The sequence below is a fragment of the Solanum stenotomum genome, chromosome 3 (genome assembly GCF_019186545.1).
Source record: "Solanum stenotomum isolate F172 chromosome 3, ASM1918654v1, whole genome shotgun sequence".
Taxonomy (NCBI): Eukaryota; Viridiplantae; Streptophyta; class Magnoliopsida; order Solanales; family Solanaceae; genus Solanum; species Solanum stenotomum.
In genome coordinates this window covers 134,898-155,706 of record NC_064284.1, presented here as the reverse complement: position 1 = coordinate 155,706, position 20,809 = coordinate 134,898, and the positions used below count along the sequence as shown (strand labels likewise).

Here is a 20,809-nt window from a genome sequence, read left to right as displayed (position 1 = left end):
ATCGCAAAGTTGTAAAAAACAGAGAACGACAATGTTAAATTATAAAGCTTATTAAATTGAAGGACCTTGAATACATTTTTCAAAATATTTTAATTTATACAACAACAAAAACAACGATATATCTATATAGTACTATAAAGTGGTATGATTTTATTATGTTAAAGTGTTTGGATAAATATTTAGTGTAGTCCAACAAAGTGATTTAATAAATACATTTAAACTTTAAAGCAGTATTTTAAATAATAAAATTATATTTCTTTTCGCATATTACAAATGTTACTTAATACTGTATATGTATAAATAGCATTCAAAGAGCTAACTTTACAAATGTGAAGGTTTCTCAATGCAAATTCATTGTGAATTCTTATATAATAGTAAGATTTAATCCCAAAGATATACTATAACTTTCTTTAATGAATTAAGTTCATATGAATGGTTCTCGTATTTGTATTCTTTTAAGTTCAACTTTTTAAATCTTTGTTAGGACGAATATTGATATTTTAGCATAAAAGATTATAGTTAGATCAGTGTTTAACTAACATTTAAAAAATCTTTCAATATTTTTGTGGTTTTTTAGTATGCAGTTCAACTTTATAAGTAAGAATTTCCCAGTTTTAAAACCACCGATGTGAGAATAAAATGCATAACTCATGAATATTGTCAAATTAGGAAGAAAACTTCTAACATGAAGAACCCAATGGCAATAATGGTAACTTATCTTACTTATATAACGTGGGAATATGTAAGGCCACTTTTATGTAGGATATCTAGTAGTATTATTTATCATAGTAAATGTTCCCTAATTGCATTATATTGATTACAACATATATTCATAATTGGATACTCTTGAGAGTATGTAAATTCTCTAGCATTTTATTCCTACATAACTACTATTCTGTAGTATTAAATATCCAAATATAATTACTAATTAGAAAGTATATTAAGAGATTCTTGAATCGGGAAAAATCTAATCCTAAAATCAAAATTAAAAATTCACGGTAACTTGATCCAAAAAGGAATGAATTATATATCGGTAAATAAAGAGTATAAAGAGTGCATGTTATTGTTTTGTAAATAATATTTATTTATTATTGCAAAGAGTATTCATACTACCTATGTTTAAAGAGTTGAGAAATTTAAAAGAAACGTACCTGATAAATGGAAAAAGGCAAATATGAAAAAAATAAGTTTCATGTTATAGGAACTCAAACGTTTTCACCAAAAAAACAAAAAAGAAAAAAAAAAGAAAAAGAGAGAAGCAATCTTAAAATTAAAACAACAATTACCTGAAGATTCAAAATGGAAGAAAGAATATGATCATAATAATCATGAACTTCACAGAGTAGCCGTATACAACAACCTTGCTCGACATCAAAATTAAATCATCACTGTTAGACAAGAAATATAGATATCAAAAGATATGTTCATCACATTTTTTGTACACAAAAAAATAATTTATTTGGAGAAATAAAATATTCATAAAAATTTCAATACAAACTATGAAATTATTTTACCTCATGTGATCTTCAATTTGATATAAAAAAAAAGTATTTCATGTGCACAACAAATCTAATCTTATTTGCGCTTGTGTACACCAATCCCTTCATACGATCGGAAAACCAATTCCTTCAAATATCCTCTAACCTCTGTTTGTAGTACCCATATTTTCCAACAATTTCATATCAAAACTGAATATATATACATTTGTAAATACCTAAAACTCTTGTGAAAAGTTAAAAAAAAAAAGTTCTTAATAGAGAAATTTTAAGAACAAAGCTCGAAGAATTGAACAAAACATTAAAAAGAAGTTTAAACTCAAAATAAGACTCACCATTTTGGCTTAGAAACGACTGTAAGATCAATTGTGATCTTTGAACTTCTGTTTATAAGATGTTACCCACATGACATGGACTTTTGGACTTCTTATTAAATAAAATGAAAAGAATTAGTGAAAAAAGATGACTAAAAGTGGGAAAATCAGATTTTTTTACTCTTAAAAATGGTAATAGAGTCATTTAATTTTACAGGGGCATTTTGGTATTTCAACTTTTCATTTGTGATGTTCCCACTTATAGTAATATATATATATATATATATATATATATATGATGATGATGATATGATATGATATGATGTACTTGTATAGACCCAGAAGAGCATGTTTGATTTTATAAGGTTTGATCACTCTTTTTCTGTGTAGATGCACACCTAAAAATTTAGGTGTCAATATGGTCCCATAGCCCCATACTAAGCATGGATCTATTTAGTGTTTAACAATCTCTGCACTAATAGCACCTTGATAGTAACCTATTATTTAACTTTTCCTCTTCAACCCTATAATCTTGTTCTATTTTCTTTCTTCTCCAGATCAGTTTATTGCCTGTGGTAAGTCGAGGGACATGGCTCATGAGCTTGCTTCAATAATCTGGCTGGCTGTGGTTGACAATTTGGAGGAGAATGAACAAACATTTAATTTGCTAAAGCGTCTTGCATCAGAAGGGGATGTAAGCAAAATTGGAGGGCCTTCTATTCCTTGTTGTGCCTATTACTGTGTCTTTCTTGTATTGATGGCCTTGTTATGATGGGCATCATTTAATTACTACATGACATAATTATTAAATCAAACTGTTGTGATAGTTTCTTTGTGTTTGTTAAATCTGCTAGTTTATATTTGTTATGTGGTAAGGGGCTTGGTTGTAAGAGGCTATCCGAAAAGAAAAAAAAGATGGAGGGTAAGGGCATAAAAACAAGGGAATGGCACGTGAAAGATTTCGATTTTATTCTCAAGTGTTTTGATTCAATTATCTTCAGACAGTTTTCATGTTTTCTTTAGTAACATAGTGCTTTGTGTGTTATTCAATGTATTTTGCAGGTGATCTTACCTTTCCCATATTCAAGGTCTTATAAAGTCCAATGGAGAGTGTTTGAAAGGCTTTTCACAGACTTCCGCGACTGCTTGAATCATGAGGAGTACTGTGATCTATTGGCATGTGCGAAGCAAAAGTTTCAACAAGTACCATCTGCTTGGTTGGGCTACTAGCATAGAGTTACAAATGTAAACAAGTTCAAGTGTGTGTTTTCCTCCTTTTTATAAGAATAATGTAATTTTGCAAGACATATAAAAAGGAACATGACGGACAAGGTTATGAATTGTAAAGACTAATGTTTGAAATGGATGTCCTTAGTTTCAACCTCTCAAATGCACATTAATTGTAGTTAGCATTTAGAAAGAGAAGTTAGCAAATCTTATATATAACATTATATATAATAAACTGGTACTCTATGTTGTTGTTGCACGTCCAACAATTAACTACAAGGTTAAAAGACTATAAGTCAAACATAATACTACGTCACTTGTATATTTTATTGCAAGTAGTTAACCGAACCATCTATCTCACTTACGAATCATCAGAATTTGGATTTAGAGATCTACTTGTGTAAAAAAAAAATACGGTTAAAATTCTATTATTTCTTGTAAATCATACAACGAACACGTGTTGCTGTTAAAATATTTATGCTAAATAGTAATATGTGATTAAATTTATTACCTTTATTTTGTATTTCTCATATGTGCTGCTATATCGTGTATATATATAAATTAATAATGTTAAGAGTATGTTGATATTTCTACAATTTCAAAAGAAAGTATTAAATTTGATCATAATTTATCCTTTTGTATTAGGTCAAGTTGAATTAAAGAAAAAAATAATCCAACACCATTCAACTAGTGTAGTAAATATATAGTAAGAGAGGAGGGAGCAAGTAGAGAGGGCGGGTTATTTTAGTTTGTTTTTGGACAAATTGGTACATACATACATAGAATAAAGAAAGAGATGAATGAGTATTTCAAACCCCGTGGTGGGGTTTAAGGAGCGACATTTGTAATAATCTTCTAATAAATAAATATAGTAAGTAGTAGAGTAGATGTAATTTAAAACAAACAAGAAAACTCTCTCTTCTTCTTCTTCTTCTTTTCTTCTGCTCCTCCTCTCTCTCTCTCTCTCTATATATATATGTAGGATATATAGTTCTGCGCTGCGTTTAGGAATTGATCATCACATCACACCACACCATCGGGGAGTTATGTAGCAGACTCTCTCTCTCTCTCTCTCCTTATCATTAGAGCAGGTAAGTAATCACTTTCCTTTCCTTTTCATCTGCTGTTGTACTAGGGTTCTTATGTTACACTTTGACTCTCTTCTTCTTCTCTCTTCTTACCATGCGATTCTACCAAAATACCTGTTGTCAATTTTAATTACTCCATTTCTCTTCTGATGACCCTGGTCTCTGTTTGTCCCTTTTCAGTGCATCCCTCTGTGTTGATCACCACTCCGATTCTGATAACAGATTTCACATGGCCATTACTACATACAAACCGTTTTACAAGCAGGAATTCCGAATCCTGCACTTTTTCCTATTTATACACCCTATCATACAAAAATTAAAACTTCTATTTGGACAATCAAACCATTCAGCTTCTTTGAATCATTAAAAGTTTTGTTTTTCTGAATTTCAAAACTAAACTAGGGTTGTTTAACCTATTACTTCTTTTGCTGACCACTCTTGACCAGTTATTCATTTTTTTCATTTATATAATCACGCTTAACTGCTGGACATACAATGCTCAATTTAATCTTCAATCATTGTCCCCTCTGGTCATGGGGTTGATTGTGACTACATGAAAAATAATTTGATTGGGCCTCTAGCAAGTAAATGTTATAGTAGCTAAATAAATATTTCTGCTCATCCCTATTTACAACAAGTCTCACTGCATCATGAATTGTTTCCTCTTCTTTTTATTTGACAAAAACATTTGCTGTTCCTTGTTGGTTATGATCTGAATCTTCCATTGCAGTTGCCCCAGATTATATGTAGTCACCACAGCTTAGTATCTTTTGTTTCTAGAATCTCTTGATGTGATGTTGATGAAAAGCTTCGGTTGAAATGTCTCCACCTTTGGCTTAGTTGATTTGAAAACTCTTGTAGTTAAAATATGCTTGCTTACTCTTGAGCAACATGGCAACTGAGAGCCCTATGAGAATACTCCAAGACAGTAGAAAAGAAAAGTGGGTTTCTACCAAGGACACGGTCACCTTCGCATCACCTATGAATGAAGTGGCAGCTGATGAACTGGGATTGCTTCTTAAAGGTCATAAGATTCATGGGCATAATAGAAATAAGGTTCCAAATCGTAGTGGTAGTGCGCCTCCAAGTATGGAGGGCTCATTTTCAGCCTACGGTAACCTTGTCTATGATCAAAGCTCCGGCCGGAAGTTGAGTTTGGCAAGCTTAGACAATGCCATGCAGAACTGGCAGTCTGAAGAGCAGATGCGTGCTGATCCCTCGTATTTTGCATACTACAACTCTAATGTCAACTTGAATCCTAGGCTTCCTCCTCCCATTATTTCTAGGGAGAACAGACACCTGGCACACCATTTTGCAGATCTGGGTGATAGCTGCCAGTTAAACTCTTCTGAGAATAGTAAAGATGGATCCTTGCATGTGACTAGAAGTTCTCTCTCAACTCATGATGAGGAGCCGGAATATGAAAATTTACCACAGAGTGCTTCAGATGATCTGCCCCAAAGTTGTGCTTCAGGACAGCACTTGGCCTCCTTTGCAGGTCAACATAAAAGTTTGGTTGACCTAATACAGGTATTGAAGTTCAAGAATATTTCTTCCATTCTGTGTAATATTTCCTTTTTTTCAGTTTCTCTTTGCATGTGCCCAACTTTTCAACATCTAAGAAGTTCTGCTTAATTTTCTGAAGCGTGCATGTGGTACATTGTGCTAATGAATGAGAAGATGGTATCATTTAGATTTCTGGAGTGCTATCTTTTTCATGTTCCATGCTGCCTGCTTATACTGTTGCCTAAATTTGATCACAGGAGGACTTCCCTCGCACTCCATCACCAGTTTACAATCAATCTCGGTCCTCTGGTCATGTTGCTGCAGAGGAACCAACTGATTCTGATATTCAATCTCTTACATTGGACGGTCTCTCCCTTGATATTTCAAATAAACACGGTGCAGATGCTTGTGCAGATGTCTCAGGTGACCATGATATCACTGCCTCTGATCAGCCTTTGGCCATTACACTTGAAAAAGAATCTTGTTTTGACAGTCTTGGGAAGTCTCATTCCCCTCAGAAGGGTGAATTACCAGGTAATGATGCACATCTGGTGAATGAACTCTTAGTCGGTGATGAGATAGCATCAGGTATTTCAAAGAATGTTCAGGCTCCAGAGGCTAGTAAGAACAAGGATGAACAGTATTTACACAGCAGGATTGCAGTAGAACAGCAACAACAGCAGCAGTACCACTCCCAGCGAAGCACGACTTACCAAGTTAATGGCCCACAAGTTCAAGCAAATACACTTGGGACTAATACACTACAGAGTAACCTAGCAAGAGGTTATGGTCATAGCTGGTTCTCTTCAGTTGAAGTACAAGCAGCTCCTCAAGGTTCTGGCCTCACACCTCCTCTATATGCAACAGCTGCAGCCTATATGGCTTCTGGTAATCCGTACTATTCCAACTTGAGTCCATCTGGTGGATATGCCCCTCAATACAATATAGGGGGATATGCTTTGAGTTCGCCTTCTCTTTCTCCATTTTTAGCTGGATATCCGTCTATGCATATTAATGCTGGTTCTGGACGAAGCATCAGTGGTCAAAGTGTTGCACCAAGGGAAAACATTCCACAAGTTGGTGATCTGCATCATTTAACCAAGTTTTATGGGCATCATGGATTAATGATGCATCCTTCTTTCCCAGATCCTTTTCATATGCAGTACTTTCATCATCCTCATCCTGTTGATGATTCACACACTTCTCCTAGTCAGTATATGCAGTTTCCTTCGCCTGGTGTGTTTGGGCTTGAAGTTGATGCTTATGCCTCACAGAAGGAGCCAAATCTCCCTTCTTATATTGCTGAACAGAATTTTCTTCGTCCACCAATTGGAAGTCTGAACTTACCAAGTCCTGGAAAAATGATAATTCCTGGTAATAATTATTTTGGGAGTCCATCGGGCCTGGGATTCACGCAACAATTTCCAGCCTCACCTCTTGGTAGTCCTGTACTGCCAGGATCCCCTGTTGGAAGAAGGAATGAAATTAAACCTGCCCCTGGTTCAGGTAGAAATAATGGATTGTATTCTGGATGGACTGCACAAAGGGGTTCTGGTAGCTTGAATGACTCTAAAAGACATTCATTTCTCGAAGAACTGAAACAAAGCAATGCTCGAAGAATTGACCTCTCTGATATTGCAGGTCGTGTTGTTGAATTCAGGTAGTATATATGTACCAACTGTGTATCTTCTGCAGTAAACTCTCTGTATAATCCCAAAGATGTGAAGTTAATTTAATGGTTCTTTAACCTCAGTGTTGATCAGCATGGAAGTCGGTTTATACAGCAGAAATTGGAAAATTGTAGTATTGAAGAGAAGGCATCTGTTTTCAAAGAAATTCTTCCACATGCTTCAAAGCTAATAACAGATGTTTTTGGGAACTATGTCATTCAAAAGGTAAACATTGTGGTTTTCTGTATTTTCACGTCTCTCTGGACATTTTCAGTTTTTTAAACCCTTGAGCCTTTAACCTTCCAGCATGTTTTGCATATCTGAATTATGTGTCCAGTTCTTTGAGCATGGAAGTCATGAGCAAAGAAAGATGCTGGCATGTCAATTAGCAGGGCAGATGCTGCCTTTAAGTTTGCAAATGTATGGCTGTCGTGTTATTCAAAAGGTATATCTTATTTCAAGTATATAAATATATTTTTATGATTGGATTCATATGGAAGTTGTTATTCTTGCATGACGAACAACTTGTATATGGGGACTTCACCAATAAATAATATCATTGTCTTACAAAAAAACAATTGCCTTTCAAGCCATGCCCTTGATTTTGAAGAGTCGGAGTCACATTTACGTATCCTCACAGTCATCAACATTTTCCCCATGTACATGTCAGTGTTGCTCAATCCTTCTCTTGAATCAGGTCATGCTTGCATAACTGTACGAAACAAGGATTTTTGGTTGCTAATATACATTTAAGAGAATTTATTGAAAAATTCCCCCTCCCTCTCCATTTCTTTTAAGTGTTGAATTAGCGGCTGAAATTTAAAGAGTTTCTCGATATAGGATCCTTGATTTGACATGGTGAATAGCTGATCAATTTTAAAGAATTTCTTGATATACATGCTCATTGCTCTCTAAGAAATATCATCATTATCAATAGTGGTAAAGATTTAAATTGTTAATGTTTACCATTTTCACTTCATTAGGGTTTTGATGATCCATATTTCGATTGATGGGCTTCTCCAACCAATTTGGCTCTCTAAATTGGGCATAATAAGTAGTTGCAAATACGGGAATTTAGTATTAGACCTTTAAGTGAAATATTGGTTTGTGCGTACAAATCTTCAACTTCTTTTTTCAAATCAAGTTCACGTCCATAGACAACTGCAACTTCCACAAATGTCTTTCAACTTCAACAACACTTTTTTGTCAATTTCTCAAAGAGTGTCCAAGTGCCTACTAATATTGCTAACTAATTGGATCTCTTAAAGGGTAGAGCTGAAAGCAGATTGTAAGGTCCCTTCTATAGGTTATAAACCATGGTCGACGACTGTGCTAAGCACACTTTGAGGCCATACAGTTATTATCATATTGCATAGCGCACATTTATTATGCTAATTTTTTGTACTCTGGTACAGTAGTTTTCTTTTTTCCGTTTTCATCCAAGCAATTCAGTAAGTTGTACAAATAAAAATGTCATTGTCTTGCTGTTGATGTTCTTTGTAGGCCCTGGAAGTTATCGATCTTGATCAGAAAACAGAACTTGTCCATGAACTCAATGGGCATGTATTGAAGTGCGTACGAGATCAAAATGGGAACCATGTAATCCAAAAATGCATTGAGTGCATACCTACTGAAAAAATTAACTTCATTATCTCCTCGTTCCAAGGCCAAGTAGCTATATTGTCTACTCATCCTTATGGTTGTCGTGTAATCCAGGTACTATTAAACTATGTTGTACCATGAGATATAGTTGCTTTTTTTATATTTCAACTGACTCCCATCTCATTTCATATGAATTTTCCAAAGAGAGTATTGGAACATTGTTCAGAAAACTCTCAAAGTCAGAGTATAGTGCATGAAATCTTGGAATCTGCTTATCCTCTTGCTCAAGATCAGTATGGGAACTATGTCACCCAGGTTTGTATCTTTTTTTTCTCCCCCTTTGATATACGAAAACTTTCTTTCCTATTGTCAAGTTCCGTAACTTCCTGATCACTATATGTGACTTCTTCTCTTCCAACCCTAACAAAAAAGCATCTATTGTGCAAATTAAAAGAAGGATAATTAGTGTGGTGTGATGGGGACATTACTGGCTTATTTTAAGTGTTCTGTAAATTCCTTCCTTTCAATTAGACATCGATGTCATTCAATAAGATGTAAAATGTAAAATTATACAATTTCAGAAAAATAGATATATAATATTATACAATTCTCAGAAAAATAAATCATAAAATGATACCTTTCATTAGATAAGGATGTGCACTAGATGAATAGATTGGAGAAAGTTCCCCTTGGTTTCCTGTGTGTCTGTGCTATTATTGCTGTGTGCATGCACCCAACCGCTCCCCCGCCCCCCCACCCCCCCACCCCCCCACCCCAAAAAAAAAAAATGAAGAGGGAAAAACTAAATGGCTCTAAATTGTGTGCTCAACTGGAAAATAAAACAGTTTGTTTGGGGACAGTGATGGACTAAGGGGCACCAGTAGTATTAACATAAGAATTTAGTGCATGTGCAATTGCTATGCAAAACTGAATTTATGGCTGCAGCATGTTCTGGAGAGGGGAAGACCACATGAAAGAAGTCGAATTATCGGAAAGTTGACCGGAAATGTTGTACAGTTAAGCCAACACAAATATGCCTCAAACGTTGTTGAGAAGTGTCTGGAATATGGTGATTCTGCTGAGAGAGAATTCTTGATCGAGGAGATTCTTGCAGAGTCAGAGGGAAATGACTGTTTGCTGGTAAGGCAATCTGAATTCTTGTTTACTATTCTTACGTTTTCCTTCACAGCTGTAATTCAGTAATCAACTATTTCACATAGCAATTTCTGTGAAACCTCTTTGTAAAGGACGATAGGAAGACCATGTGTCTAAACTGAGTTAAGTCAACTTCTCTTTGCTTTCCCAATCACTGATATGGTCATTTGGCAAAGAAACTAAAATGTGTGCCATTCCTTGTGTAGTTGTCTAATTACTTTCTCAAACAGGCTTCAGTGAGATATAAAACCTAGAATTCTACCATCAGAGGATCGTTTTTGAAAAATGCAAATAGGAGTCGTATATCAACAATTTGCTCTTTGGAATTATGCCCTAGCTCTTTCTCTAGCCTCATCAGCTTGCAATCTTTTTCTCGTCCTGTTTCACTTCAAGATAACTTTTCCAATTTAGACTTTGCGAGAACCTTTTAGGAGAAATTATCAGTGTAATTTAACATGTTGAAGATTTTTTATTTTATTTTCCATTCTACAAATTTCACTTATTATGTGTAATTACTTCTAATTTTTAAAGTGACCTAATAGTGCAAACAAATTTAACCCTGCATTCTTTTCCATTTTTCTTTTATTATTATGTAGTGGAATTAACTATAAATGTTCAACAGATTGTAATAGGAGGGAAGATGATGTCCTAATTCTTAGATTGCAAGGTTAGCTGATGGATTTTTGAAATGATGGGAAATATTGAAATTGTTTTTATAAGAATTTGATGCCAGCTGCAAAAGATCTATTTTTGGATGGTAGACATTTTTGTTAAATTGTCCAAAGGATTCTGCCTAGGGAAGAAAGGCTCTCTGCATGTGGAAGGAGAAAGTTCATTTATATAACAGATTCTAATGTGCACCTTAGATATTTGACCGAGTAATTTTCCTAGATAGTCACCCATGTTTGAGAAATTACCTAGTAATATCATTTATGTTTGTTTTAGGACTACAATATCACCCAACTTTACATATTTTCCTCAAAATATACTTGACAAAGAAAAAACTTTATTCTCTCTCCTATTGAGATGCCATGTCACATTATTCATTTTATATTAAAAAAATTAACATTTTAAAATAACTCATATGTTATATTCATTAAAAAAAAACTAAAAAAATAATTCTTGATTATTTATCATTTTTAGTTTTTTACTTTAGAATATTAAGAGATAGACATTTTTTATTTTATTATTACATTTAACATTAATTATTTTCTAAAATCATTTCTCAATTCATTAATTTCTTAAAGAATATGCAAAGTGCACACTTTAATAGGAATGTCATATCATATTATTCTTTATTTTTAACTGGGAAATTTAGTTTCTACTCCTTCCGTCCATATTTACATCTTTACTTGTTCAGTATTAATTTGACATATCTCTTAAGGAATAATAAAGATAATTTTACTATATCAATCTTCGAAAATAATAAATTTTATATTTTAAAAAGGGCATTGGCAAATGACTATAATTAATAATAACAGTGAATTAAGAATTAAGTAATAAATTATCACTTGATTTTCTAAAATAAACAAGTAACAAATGAATGATTATTTATAGTGTAATGAATAAATAAAAATGGACAGAGGGAATAGTTGCTAGAAAAAAATCCGTAAAAAGAGTTAGTCGATATAATACTTTTGATTTTTTATGAGTACATGAAAATTGCTCTCTAACATCACTTTTTTTTCGTTCACTTTTACTTATTTTTAATGTCCACATTCTATAAGAACTTAAAGAACGAATGATTTGAAAAATGATTTTGAATAAATAATTAGTATTAATCATAATAACATAAAATAAACATGAGTTTGTTTAAAAATGTTCACTTTGCGTAATGTAATTATTATTTTTACCGAGTATATCATATAGGTTGATTTAAAAAGTTTTTATTGCCTTTTAATTATTAGTAAAAGGAGAATAATATGACACGGCATTCATTAGGAGAGATAAAGATGTTTTTTTTGTGTCAAGTATATTTTGAAGAAAATATGCAAAGTTGGGTGAGATTATAGTCCTAAAAACAAACAAAAGTGATATTATTAGGTAATTTCCCAAACATCTGGGTCAGTGGAATAATACTATTTGGTGTTTGACCTTTTATTGGATGGGACACTGCAAGATCTGGGTCACTGCAAAACATGTTATCAGTGAATTAGTGTACTGACTGAGTAGATCCTAATTAGGACCCTATAGTGACCTAAAAGAAGGGAAAAAGAAGTACTTGCTACCTTATTAAAAAAAAGAAGGGAAACGAAGTATAATAGATATAAGCCAAAAAATAAGAGTGAATGAATGAAAAGGACAGCACAAATAAATTGTTAGTTGAAAAGGGAAAAGACCTTTTCTCAGTATGTTGAGGATTTTATGCATCAATTGTTACAATACTTCTTTTTGTTTTCAAAAGGAAAGGATTCTGGTTTTGGTTTTCTTAAAGTCCTGGTATGAAGCAGTGGTATACTAGCTATGCCCGCCGGTCTTTATGTTGTGGGATGAGTTTCATTCACAGCTCTTAGTTTTGTCCACTATCTCATCATCTAACAGTTGCATTCACACACACACACTCTCTTGCTCTACCTATTTGTAGTAGTTGTATGCCTACCCTACCCACCCTCTCTCTCTCTCTCTCGTAGGCATTACCAATCTTCATTTGCCGATCATTTTCCTTTTTTAATGCACATGTAATAATAGTCTATGCAAGGGAGATGAGTTAGGATGCATTCCTTGATTGTTTTCGTACATGCATTGTTTTAACATGGTATATTCTGTCTCTATTTTTTTTNGGGGGGGGGGGGGGGGGGGGAGTATGATCAACAAGCTTTTGAATGCAGGGTTACTTTATCCTGAAGTCTTGGGATTAACATGGGGGTTGGGATAAATTTTCTTGTCCTATCAATTACTGAAAAAAAGAAATTATTATCCTATCACATGTTTTTGGTAAGGTATTGCATGAATGGTGTTTCTCTTTTCTTCCAATTGATATAAAACGCAAGTACAATCTATCCACCATGGGAAGAGGTGGTTTACAATAGTGAAGCTAATAGCTATGAAAGTAGTTTGGAAAAGATTATGCAACTAACTACGCTTCCAGGAAGGCAGAAGCTTTAGACTCTAAGGGGCTTTACCCTTGTCACTTGGGCTAGTCCACCTAGACTGACATAGTAATGTATTTAATTAACCCTAAGTCTAATTGGTAGGAAGTGTGGTCTCAGCTGTATGTCTAGAATTTTGTGTAGAACTAATGTCATTTTTCTCACTTTTCTATTTGGTGAATGTGAAGTGCTTATTTTTTTCGAAGCAATGACAAATGTGTTTTTGCCTAAATTGACTTATTCACGGGGCAATTTTGGCTCTCATGGTAGACAATGATGAAGGACCAATTTGCAAATTATGTGGTCCAGAAGATTCTCGAGATTAGCAACAATAAGCACCGGGAAATTCTGCTAAGCCGAATCAGAGTTCATCTTCATGCTTTGAAGAAATACACCTATGGAAAACACATAGTGGCTCGATTTGAACAGCTGTGTGATGAAGGTGTGTAGAGGTTAAGTGCTCTGCTTTATTTGTGCAACTGCTATTATTTGTTGCTGCCGTTGTCTGATTATTTGTGACATGTTTTGGGGGATTTTAGTGCTTTGATCTATCCATACATGTTTTGCACATTCTACCATTTGTCATGCAGATATTGGAACTTGTGAACCCTAGATCGTTGAACAAAGAGTTTTCTACTCGTTCGGTGGACGGTGGGATTGTTTGCAGCAGCCAAACTGTTGATTGTTCAGTAAGCAGCAGTATGCAAAGTACCTGTATGTCCTTAGGTGGTTACGGTTTAAGCTCATTGATTCTCCAGTCATGAAGAGAGAGAGTGGTGTTGTTTTATTTGCCGACTATATCCAAGATTGTTGATATCTTGAATAATCGAAGCATGTATTATGGGAGAAAATATTTAAGTGCATACTAAATTAGTAAGATTTGCTTGCTTAGGACGTGGCTTTCTACAAATATGCTCAAAAGCAATTCAGGGAATCATCTACGACTGTTCCATGCCATAAGGTTGTTTTTTTTTTTTTCTCTGGAAAGGGTGGTTGCAGGGGAATCAGGGTATTGCGGTTGCAAGTTAGATGTTAGAGCAGGCCCCTTTTATATAGTACCACAAAATTACAAGAACACTCCCTAGTTTTTCCAACAGTCATGTTAGTCTCATTTTTGAGTTAAAAGGATCATAACTGAAAAACTAAAGAGGAAATCTAATAGAATGAAATGACAAACTCACTCACTAACCACCCAAGTGGGATGATTGAGATCTCTTTTACTAGAGCTTTTAGAACCAAATCCGGAGCATTTTGCTCCCACTGACTTGGCGCTAATACAAATTTGTTGGAATTCATTAGCATCATATCTGTTGAAATTATATTTTTCTTCTAAATTTCAATTAATTATATTTTTCTTCTAAAATTCTCTTCTCAATTACACAATGGTGGTGCCCTTTTCTATTGATGTTTAAGTTGCTGGAAAATTAAAGATTATTGTGGACTCGTCAGGGAAGAAACTAAAGACTTGCCTTAAAAGTTAGAATGAGTAAGAATACAATATTGTCTATTCCATACATTTAAGGATCATTTGAGGCCGACTCATCAGAGGGTCTTTATTTTCTGAAAAATGACTTAAGGGTTTGCTCAATGATGTTTTTAAAGGAAGAATAATACTGAAACCAGTAAAGGTAAGGTAAACTGTAAATAAAGATTAAAGTTTAAGGGAGAGCAAAACTGACTCTGTCAAGTTTCATGACCTCTCACAATCACCATAACAGAACTTTTTTCATCATTATGCAACTTATGGGAGCAATTTAGAACATCAAACACGTGACATCTGAAGACAACCAAAAATTGGCAGGTATCCCGCCTTTCCCTAAGCATATCGTACCAGAGGCTGCGATGCAAAAAAAAGAAAACAAAAAAGAAGAATAAAAAAACATGTTCACTCCAGTGCACCGAAATCAAGAGCCCCCTTGCTCCCATTTCTAACATGTAGGAAAATTGAAAAAACCTGGCCCATTTGCTTCTCAAAGCCTCACTGCCTCTGCCCATGCTATGCTTAGAGTTTAATCTAGTCACACCAAGTAGTACACAACAATGACCCCTGAGAAACAGTACTTGAAGAAATTCCCAAGGCAAAAGCTTGTAATTCTTGCAATAGTCATAAATGCATATTCTGTCGTTTACAGAAATGTTAAAGAAATTTCTTTGTGCCCACGGAAGAGCAGGGAAGATGGGAAGCAAAATTTGTGGATGCGCATCAATAACAAATCTCATGATGACAGAGACCACGTTTAACTCTTACCATCACCAGCTTCTAGCTTGAGCGCATAATAATAAGATTTCATTTCCTGTGCTACTATTTGTCTGCTGTTACACATGACGTCTATCAACAAGCAATATATCTTTCCAAGCTTCATAGAAAGTCCAAGTAATGCCTGATGATGGCATTACTTTTAGGCAACTTGCACCCCAGCCTCTATAAAGGCCTAACAAACCCTCCTCCCTAATAACTTCTGAAAGTGCTGCGACCATGTGAGGTGGACATTTACCTTGTAAAGCACCCACCATTAGCCGCTTTCTCGCCACCTCCAATGGATAACTAATAGTGCTAGCTGTTAAACCTGATCAACAATAACATTAACTCTTTAGATCACATGGTAATCTTGTAATCTGTCTACAAAAGGTGGCAGGTCAAAACATAAGAGTCTCATCAGGGTTAAAAGCAACAGCAGATATTCCCCAGTAGTACCATATCCCTATTTGCAGTTAAAGGATCTTTATAAGTGGACAATACTTTACCTCAAAGAATAGAACATTATACTAACATATAGAAGCTTGAGATAAACAATGAAGAATTCCTTTGACTTGCCTCGCAAAGTCCAAATTTCTACTTTATTTTAGGAAATCAAATATATGAAGATTTACACTGTCACCCCTTGTTTGTTTGTTTTAGAAAGACTGTCTCCTTGTTTAGTACTCCCTCCGTTCTTTTTATATGTCATCCCTTCCTATAAATAGTTAGACCATAATACTTGTCATTTCATAAAATCAATGCATAAATTACCATATTCTTCCTATTATACCCTTGATAGAGTAGTTAATTTGCCTTGAAAATATATACTTTGATCAACCTAGAAAAACTAATAAGTAATTATATTCATTGGAGTACTTCAATCACTCTCTCCATTCACTATTCTATAAAATCTGATTTTGAAAATAAACTCAAAAATTTAAATAGTCATCCAAATATATTTTAATTTTTGAAATCTAGCATACTCATCATTTATTGAAAAGTTGACTTAAGAAAACATGAAATAAGGGTAGAAGGGTAAAGTTACTTAATTTCTTAATGCAAGTGCAATCTAAAAATGTGACATATAAAAAGGAACGGAAGGAGTATATGATATCTATCAGAACTGATTCTCCTCCTCCATTGAAATAGAAACCCACTCCAATAACAAGATCGCACTCTTTATATCTATTGGCGTCATCCTACAGAAATTTTCTGATTTACTTCTCTTGTTCTATGCTGACCACTATCAGTGTGATTATATCAAAGGAATGGGAATTTAACATTTAAGGAGAGAACATCATGTTGTTATCTCCTTGTATTAGCCAAATGCTCATAGTTTTTTTACACCAAATTATTTCTTGCTAGGATTTTCATAAAGATCCCATTGTATCCTGCTCTCAGGACCATCTCTGCATCAGAGAGGGTACATGATTCAGCGACATTATTGCAATTAGACTTAAAATCAATTGTTCAGCACATTAGAACTAATTGCTCTAGTATTTGTCTCCCCCCAGCAAAAGAAGTCTGCATGTAAGTTCAACCATATCCCTTCTTAGTCACCTTGCTAGCACCTCTGTTATAATCTTATAGATACTACACACCATAATGATTGGTCAAAAATATACTTAAATGTACGATGCTCCTTTTTCCGGAGTCTGTACAATGAATGTCCTTTCTCCTCTCTGCAGCGATGTTAAATCTAGTCCTGGTATTGTTCTTTTGACCTCGTGCATCGGGGGAGAAAAGCATCACAGGCTTGTTTCTGTCTTTACTATTTTTCTTCCAGTATTCTACAGCAACCTTACATCTTTGTTCTGGTCCTGTTCTTTTGACCTGCCCAACCAGTGGCATACATAGGAAGGGCCTTAAAAGGTTAAATCCAGTAATTGGGATAAGGAATTATCAACTCAAAGCATAACGGTGCTGTAATCTGTGCTAACGAAGTCCAGTGGACTAACTCTAGTATAATCTTGAACTGCCACTGGAGGAGTTTAACAGGCACCTGTAATGCTAATTTCCAAGTCAGCACTTCCAGATTTTGTGTTGATCGTGATACACAAATCTTCCCGGAAGTAAGGACTTGGACTAGGAATAAGGTGTTTCTTAAGCAATGATCTAAATGTACCAGTCAAGAATGCACACCTACAAAAGATGAAGGTGCCACAAATGAGGATGCTCAGATGGATGTGTGGGCATACTAGTAGAGATAGGATTAGGAACGAAGTTACACAGGACAAGGTGGGAGTGGCCTCTGTGGCAGACAAGATGAGGAAAGTGACGCTTAGATGATTCGGGGCATGGCATGTGAACAGAAGGTGCACGGATGCACCAATAAGGAGGTGTGAGAGGGGATGGCTATAGCAGGTCCTAGGATAGGTAGAGGTAGGCCGAAGATTAACGTAGAAAGGTAGTAGGTAGCCGAGTGTTGTGTACTTGTATGTGGGAGAGGTAGGGGCCTCTGCTCATCTTTTCCATAGCTAATAAGAATAAGAAATGTGACAAAGGATCTCCTTGTCTGAAACTCCCTTTGTGATTTAAGAAACCTCATTGTTGATATGCAGAACTGTTCATATCAATCCTCTTTACCACAAATAGCAGATCACTATGAAGTTCAAGAAAATTTGAACCAAGGAGAGAGTGTGTTTGATTCAAGATTCTTACCTGAGAAAGCTCCAACTAGAAGCATCTCCGCACGGCTTAGAGATTCTTTCTTTTGTGCACGGCAGTATGATTTCTTAATTGTCTCGTACATGAAATAGTAACAAGTGCTATATGGGAGCATGCCAATCAATGTTGGCCCAAGTCCAGCATACAAGCCTGTGATTCCACCCTCCTTGTAAATCTTGTGAACTGCAATGCGTAGGCTGGGGTAGACCTCAGGACTCACCGTCAACCGATCCTGTGAAGCACGTTGAATCAGCACTTAAAAATGTGAGATAATTTCTCCTTGCCACAAGCACAATAACTTAATGATATAACTATGAAGATAGTCATCATCATTTTGAAAAGCAAAGCTATTGTTTTCCCACAACAAAACTCTCGAGTCAAAATACCTTCAGCACTTCCAGCGGATGACATGCAAGTGTGCTTACAACTCCAGCAGCAGCACCAGCAACAGCAACTGGCGATAGCCATGAGAGAGAAAAGCTCAGGCTAGCATTACCAATCTGCAGCTTGGGGCTACCAGTATCCATCCATTTCTCTTGTGCCGAAGTCATTGCTCGCTTGACACACTCAAATGTCCCGAGTTCAATTGCTTGTGTGGGAATTATCCGTAGCATGTTAATTGTGTTACCTGCCCACAGCCCTTGCCAACCCTGCTGTTCAATAACCTGAACAAAACTTGTACCAATGTTTCTGGACCCAACACCAACTACCATTCTTGTCCTGCATATTTTAAATACCAAAATTAGGTAACATAACCAAATGAATTGTAAGCCAATTTAAAGCAAATAAAAATTCCTGCAAGTCAAATTTCATATCCTATATGAGGAGCTTCACTAACAGCTATATTATTTATTTATTTATTTTTAAAAAAAGGTAACATAATAAGGTAGCTACTATAGATGAACAGTTACACTATGCGAGTGCTACAGAAGATCACACATGCCATGTCCACCAAAGTAGTTGCATCATTTATAAAAGACTGCATGGACCAAAAATATAGCAAAAGAATAGGCCTATATTTAAAAATTATGTGATACCTTTCTAACCAAGCTGTACAACAAATGACAGCAATTTGTTGACAGAAGTTAATATTTAGCGCTCTAACACCCTATGTTTGTGTAAAATTTTCTAGCACATGTATTATTTTTATTTTTATTTTTAAAAAAGACTCAATGCACTTATTAACATGTTGTTTAACCAACCTGATGGTTTCAAGAGGAGCTAGAATGGCCTTGGTCATCGCCCCAGCCAAAGCCCCACTGAAAAATTCACCAACTTCTCGAGTCCTGATAAAATCCTGCAGCGATAAAAGCAACATTTGAGCTACAAATCTGTGATAAACTCAAAATAGTAGGTGATGAAGTTACATTAAAGACTCGTCCGACATCAGGGAAGTTGAGTTGAAGGTTAATTTGACGGTCCTTGGTAGGAGAGAGGTCGAAGTCCTTGGGTATAATCATGATATCTCCGACGACACAGTAAGTCTTCTTCTGCGATTGGGATTCCGCAGCCATAGAGACAACGAAGAGATTAGTAGTTGAGGTGTGCCGCATTCACAATAATACTTCAAAAAACCTAAAGACTAACGCCGGTGAGACAAGAGTAAACATGGAAAATGGAGAAAACGTTTTTCCTGACACCTTTGGCAGATGGAGGGAGATTTTTCTTTTTTTGACTCAAATTTCCGATATTACTAGGGTTTTCTTCTCCAAAGATATTTTCCGCTATAATCATTCTTTAAAGATATTTCTCCTTATATTTTTTATTCACATATACCCCTGTTATTTTACTTCCCATCCAACCTTATTATTAATTTTCATACAGATTTACTCTTAATTTTAATTTAAAAAATACTACGTAGCAAGTTCAAAATTAAGTATTAGAAACTCACCTGTTTAACACACATTTACTTTTCTTTTCGTCATTATCTTCTTTCTTGTTGTAACTAAATTAAGTTTGAACTTTGAATAATTAAAAATTAATGTAATTTGTATCATGATACAAATAATAGGCTAATAGCAATATATCTTTCACGCCCTCAATGATATTATTAAATTGATTAAATCAAAAACAAATACATGTAGCAATTTGACTTGTTTCTAGTATAAAATTGTTCGTAAAATAATTGAGGCTATTAATTAATAGGACAATAGAAAGTTATTAACAGTTGATTTTGCATATGTAAATTAGTATTTTATAGATCTAGATATATAGAATAGGATTGGTCATTTGACTTTGAACTTGTCACGTGTCTCTTTGTTATTAATGATATGATTTATGTCAAAGTATGATAAAATTGATTAGAAGTATCCTATTAAAAAATTTATAAATATTCTGACAAGTTTAAAGAGTTGACTGTGCATTGAGCCTAAAAATGATTATGCTCTTTTCAATTTGTTTTTCTAAACTAGCGTTTACCAATGGATTTTGTGATATTTGGAGGAGAAAAGTTTTAAAAGTTATTGAAAAATTATGAAATTTGAAGTTATGTTTAGACACAAGCATTTCACTTGGAAAAGAAACGTTAATTTGTCGGGGGGTGAAAGAGAGATTATGAATTTCAAAAGCTAATAATTAATCTTTGATAGTTTGAATAACCATAGAATAAAAAATATTTAAAAATTTCATGATCTTGAATCAAAGATATACATAATATATAAAATGTTATTTAATTTTATGATCTTAAATATGTCATGTGAGATCTAATTGTTGAAATTAGAAGAAAAAAAATCTAAACATATTAAAAATGGTAAGAT

General features: G+C 34.6%; 3 protein-coding genes across 3 annotated transcripts in view; 2 read left to right on the top strand and 1 right to left on the bottom strand.

The window, feature by feature from the left end:
• The window catches only part of LOC125857417 (uncharacterized), a 49,696-nt gene extending 46,504 nt beyond the window's left edge, over positions 1–3,192 (top strand). The window contains exons 3-4 of the mRNA XM_049537000.1: positions 2,368–2,504; positions 2,873–3,192. Of these exons, the coding sequence (XP_049392957.1) occupies positions 2,368–2,504; positions 2,873–3,040 (305 nt within the window). The 3' untranslated portion in view covers positions 3,041–3,192. The remainder of the gene's footprint in view (positions 1–2,367; positions 2,505–2,872) is intronic.
• Positions 3,193–3,984: 792 nt separating this feature from the next.
• LOC125857397 (pumilio homolog 5) lies at positions 3,985–14,121 on the top strand. Its single transcript, XM_049536976.1, has 10 exons — positions 3,985–4,128; positions 4,856–5,655; positions 5,889–7,291; positions 7,385–7,526; positions 7,639–7,746; positions 8,805–9,017; positions 9,108–9,218; positions 9,849–10,043; positions 13,418–13,589; positions 13,738–14,121. The coding sequence occupies exons 2-10, from the start codon at positions 5,017–5,019 to the stop codon at positions 13,758–13,760; spliced, it is 3,006 nt and encodes a 1,001-aa protein (XP_049392933.1). The 5' UTR covers positions 3,985–4,128; positions 4,856–5,016; the 3' UTR covers positions 13,761–14,121.
• A 1,074-nt stretch (positions 14,122–15,195) lies between these two features.
• LOC125857409 (probable mitochondrial adenine nucleotide transporter BTL1) lies at positions 15,196–19,745 on the bottom strand. Its single transcript, XM_049536991.1, has 5 exons — positions 19,421–19,745; positions 19,256–19,350; positions 18,440–18,773; positions 18,048–18,285; positions 15,196–15,714 (listed from the first exon to the last, which is right to left on the bottom strand). Exons 1-5 carry the CDS (start codon positions 19,604–19,606, stop codon positions 15,464–15,466), a joined length of 1,104 nt encoding a protein of 367 aa, XP_049392948.1. The 5' UTR covers positions 19,607–19,745; the 3' UTR covers positions 15,196–15,463.
• Between the last annotated feature and the right edge of the window lie 1,064 nt (positions 19,746–20,809).

Coding starts and splice junctions, on each gene's coding strand:
- LOC125857397 (XM_049536976.1), top strand. CDS start 5,017: ATGGCAACTGAGAGCCCTATGAGAATACTCCAAGACAGTAGAAAAGAA. Junction 7,747..8,804: donor GCTGTCGTGTTATTCAAAAG/GTATATCTTATT, acceptor TGTTCTTTGTAG/GCCCTGGAAGTTATCGATCT. Junction 13,590..13,737: donor TGAACAGCTGTGTGATGAAG/GTGTGTAGAGGT, acceptor TTTGTCATGCAG/ATATTGGAACTTGTGAACCC.
- LOC125857409 (XM_049536991.1), bottom strand. CDS start 19,606: ATGCGGCACACCTCAACTACTAATCTCTTCGTTGTCTCTATGGCTGCG. Junction 18,286..18,439: donor ATCCGCTGGAAGTGCTGAAG/GTATTTTGACTC, acceptor CGTGCTTCACAG/GATCGGTTGACGGTGAGTCC. Junction 15,715..18,047: donor TCTAGTTGGAGCTTTCTCAG/GTAAGAATCTTG, acceptor ATTGTTGATCAG/GTTTAACAGCTAGCACTATT.